Below are 4,339 nucleotides of genomic sequence, written 5' to 3'. Positions count from 1 at the left end.
TTCTTTCAAGAAAGAGTAAGATTTATAATGAAGGAGTAACAAAAATGTGGGATATTGGTGGAGATGAATTGAATCTATTTGATGGAGCTGGTATTCTTGAAGTTGCTACTCTTTCTCTCGATGAACCTGAACTAGAAGCTGCATTTATTGGAGAAGAAAATATTGATATTCAACCATGATTTTATGATTTATTAATACTTTTAAGTGTGATTTATTTAAGCAAAGTATTTTTTAATTTTATTATTTTATCGATATTTAAATAATATAATTGTTTAATTATTTTTATAATTGTATTTTATCGATATTTAAATAATATAATTGTTTAGTTATTTTATCGATATTTAAATAATAAGTGTGATTTATTAAAGCATTATACTAACGTACCCGTACCTTAGTTTTTCTAAAAATGACGTACCCCGTACCAGTACCCATACCGGATACTGGGTACGTACCGGTACCTATGCAACGCAGCTCCTAACTAATGTAGGCTTGTGACTAACAATCTCATAAGCTTCTATTTCTAACTAACATCCGCTTCTAAATATAAATTACTTGTAACAAAGGGAACTCATTTTTGAAGTCTATTGATTCATCCCATAATCAAGGCACCTGCTAAAATTTTCAAGCTAATTGACACGATTGTTGATAAGATTGGGAAAAAGAATGTTTTTTCAAATTATCGTGAACAACACGGAAAATAACAAGACAACTGATGAATTGTTGAAGCATACAAGGATGAACTTGTATTGGACACCTTGTGTCATTGCATCACATAGTGCTTTTCATGTTTTTCATCTTCCATTGTGTTTCACATCTCACTTCAGTTAGGCCACCAAAACATACTTTCCACTCTCAACAATCCAAAACCTTGAGAATTTCAAAATACAAAAGAGAACAAGTAATGAACATGATACAAACAAGAGCTGTATTCTACTAGCAATTGACTGTCAGAATACTTCAAAAAAAATCAATGAACAAATTTCAAAAATGAATCTAATTATGCAGACACAAATTTATATTTCTTGTCATCTTCAATACCGAACGTCTTACGTCTATTCTTTCTCGCATCTTTCTGAGGAAAATCTGCTGAATGGTGAGAAGCGATGGGAGGACGAAAAAACACTTTTTCTCTGAAATCTTTTCTGATGTCCCATAGAACCTCTGCACAATTCTGCATAGTTGGCCGCGATCGTCGTACAGGTGCAAGGCATTGGAATGCGAGCTTGAGAACCTTTTGTACTGCTTTGTTTGAGGCTGAACTTCTCCTAAGCCTTGGATCCATTGCAATCACTTCTTCTCCTTGTTTTAGTAACTGCATTGCCTGCATATATTTACATGAAAATTGTGTTAGTCTTATCAATTCAATGATTCATTGCAAGTGTTTGTACTTGCATAATAAGATTCAATGGTTCATGTTAATAGCTTTATCTATAAGAAAATAAGTGGTTTGACTAAGGTGGCTAATGAGTTTAAGTCAAGTCAAGTTTGATCCCGGACCAAAACATTTTTGGTCAAAATCTTTTTACCTAACTTAGAATTATTAGACTCAATTTCCTTAAAAATCAGGTTATATTGGAAAAAATTAGGGGTGACAAACGAGCATGTCTGTCCCGTTTAGATCTGTACTGCAAAAAATAGAACGGGACAAACATAGTTGATGATCAGGCCTAAAACTTTGTTTCGTCCCGTAAAATAATGAAGGCGAGAAGGGGCGAACCCACGACCAATGCACCTCTAAAGTCTAAAAACGGGCGCAGGGTGGAGCGGATATATAACAGGGTGTAGACCTAAAACTTTGACCCATCCCATGGAAAGGTGCGGGCAAAATGAACATGCTTAGCGAGTTGGACCCGTTTTGCCACCTCTATAAAACACACAAGTTCAACATTGAATAAAGTGAAAGTTTGATTAGAGCTTATAAAAGCTTGAATCTCTGGCCTTACAAACTTGTTTCGTAAGAATGTATTAGAACTAACATAAAATCTAATATGGTATCAGAGTCTATCAAATCAAGTAATTTATTATTTATTTTCACACGCCAAGTCCAATATATAAACACTATCAATTGGAGAATAATTTAACATGTATATACTTACCCATTTAATTGTAACTCTCTCATTGAGGGGCTTCTTTGGTTCAACTGGATATCTTCCTGTCATCATTTCAACAAGTAACACACCAAATGAATAAACATCACTCTTTTCACTGAGTTGTCTTGTTCTCATGTAATCAGGATCCAAGTAACCAGCTGTTCCTTTAACTTGAGTCGAAACATGAGTTGCATTAGGGTCCTCTGAACCCAACCTAGCAAAACCAAAATCTGCTACTTTCGCTCTTAAACCGTCTGTTATTAAGATATTTGATGCTTTTATATCTCTGTGAATGATTGGATGATCTGTCAATCAATCAAACAATAACAATAGTCAATCATAAACAACAAGCAAAGCCGTCTTAAGTTTTTAGAGACAATTCAACTATGTCAAATTTTAAGCCCTATATGATAGTCCGCCTTGCAAGTTCTCAAAGACGGCCCTGACAAAATAACTGTTACGTATAAGCTATATCTTTAAGGGCACATACCTGTGTACATATGAAGGTATGTAACTGCATGAGCTACATCAATTGCTACATCCAAACGCTTACCAATTTCAAGTCCATTTCCTCTCACACCTGAATATACAATTCACAATCTCAATGACATTAGAAATTGATGATAAAGGTAATAGTAGTAATATACTTCATTAGGCCAGTTCTTAAACTTACCATCTAGATGTTCCCTAAGAGTTCCATTATTAACATATTCAATCACAATAATCTTGTCATCTCCATGCTCCAAATATCCATGCCATCTCACAAGATTCAGATGCTCAATTTTCGATAGCGTGTTTATCTCATTCTTGAACTCAGCCAAGTGTTTCTTTTGTACATCCTGTCAACAAACATTACTATATCAGATTCAGCAATTCAAAAACCGAATCACACCAGACGGTTCAACCGATTGAATTATAAACCAGCCTTTACTACAATTCGCCTATTTTGGCATATAAATCGCAGATTCGCCCCAGTTTGGACGAATCAATTTTTATCACCGCAGAACCAAACACACGAAAATCTCAATCACATCAAACCAGATCATAGAGATGGGAAACAATCAAAAACTGAACTTTTTCATGTCATACCTTCCTAGCACACTTTACAGCCACAAGGGTTCCATCATAAAGCCTTCCCTTATACACAATTCCAAACGCCCCTTCACCAATCTTATTATCTGGAGAAAATTTTCCTGTTCCCTTATAAAGTTCCTCAAATGAAAAATTTCCAACTCCAATTTGATTACTAGAAGTGCTAGTAGGTGTTGAAGGATGAGAAGATTTCCACTTTGATGAACTCTTAGAACTTTCAGATGATACATCTGTTGTTGAAGCTGCAAAAAAACATCACTAATATAAAGGATTGACCATAAAAAAACATGATAACAATGATTAAATATTCATCATATTCATACTTACATGATACCCCTCTGACTTTATTATTCCTTGCAGAATCATTTTCAAAAGGTTCTGAAGATGTTTTTGATTTCCCTGACAGAATCAATGTGAACAGACCTGAAATTTTTTTCACAACATAGTTAAAATTTGTCATGGTACCATGATCATTCTTAGGATTGTGTCTATTTATGTTATTTGTGCCAATATTTTTCTTCCTTTGGTTAGATTGATGCAAATTTGAAGTTGATGGTTTTTTCATTGGTAGATGAAACTAAAGAGTATTCAATTTCATTATCATCTCTCTTTTATCTATATAATAAAATAATCGAAAGAGATATGTTCTAAGTTGCTTTCATATGTAGTTTCATTCATACGTGTTTTTCAAACATGTTTGTTTTGTTTTTGTTCTTGTCTTGTAAAAGTGTTTTTTTATTCATTTTCTATCATTCAAAGTTTAACAATTTTATAAAGAAAAAGTGCTACTGGTTACCTACCAAGTCAAGAAATCAGCAGCCAAGAAATTACATAAATGCTAGCTGGAGTTAGTCCTTGGTCTTGATTCTTGAATGTGTCATTATCAATTAAAAAAAATAATTAGTCACTATACGCGGTTTCACATGTGTGACTTGAAAAGACTTTGCTTTTGTTTTGGTCTTTGTTTTTTAGATGAGAAATGTTTTTGACATTAAAATGCCACAAATAGTTATTGTTGAAATGAAATTAACAATGACAAAATCTTGTTATAATACTCATTTGCTAGTCTATGTTATTGCCTTGTTTGTAGAGTCATTGAATGATTGACCGAATATACTATAGTAGGATAGTGTCAGTGATTTATTTTTGTTATTTAG

General features: G+C 33.5%; 1 protein-coding gene across 1 annotated transcript; it reads right to left on the bottom strand.

Moving 5' to 3' along the window:
- Positions 1-354: 354 nt before the first annotated feature.
- On the bottom strand, positions 355-3,865 carry LOC131633675 (calmodulin-binding receptor-like cytoplasmic kinase 2). The gene is made up of 6 exons (XM_058904367.1): positions 3,510-3,865; positions 3,180-3,424; positions 2,764-2,929; positions 2,581-2,670; positions 2,097-2,395; positions 355-1,321 (listed from the first exon to the last, which is right to left on the bottom strand). The coding sequence occupies exons 1-6, from the start codon at positions 3,745-3,747 to the stop codon at positions 998-1,000; spliced, it is 1,362 nt and encodes a 453-aa protein (XP_058760350.1). The 5' UTR covers positions 3,748-3,865; the 3' UTR covers positions 355-997.
- Between the last annotated feature and the right edge of the window lie 474 nt (positions 3,866-4,339).

This window comes from Vicia villosa, unplaced genomic scaffold (genome assembly GCF_029867415.1).
Source record: "Vicia villosa cultivar HV-30 ecotype Madison, WI unplaced genomic scaffold, Vvil1.0 ctg.001162F_1_1_3, whole genome shotgun sequence".
NCBI lineage: Eukaryota > Viridiplantae > Streptophyta > Magnoliopsida > Fabales > Fabaceae > Vicia > Vicia villosa.
Note: the sequence above shows the minus strand (reverse complement) of the source record. Positions and strands in the feature narration are given on the sequence as shown.

Excerpts from the sequence above, each read along its gene's own strand:
- LOC131633675 (XM_058904367.1), bottom strand. The coding sequence starts at position 3,747 with ATGAAAAAACCATCAACTTCAAATTTGCATCAATCTAACCAAAGGAAG. Across the intron at positions 2,671-2,763 it reads TCTTAGGGAACATCTAGATG|GTGTGAGAGGAAATGGACTT; the intron begins GTAAGTTTAAGA and ends TTGTATATTCAG. Across the intron at positions 2,396-2,580 it reads ATACCTTCATATGTACACAG|ATCATCCAATCATTCACAGA; the intron begins GTATGTGCCCTT and ends ATTGATTGACAG.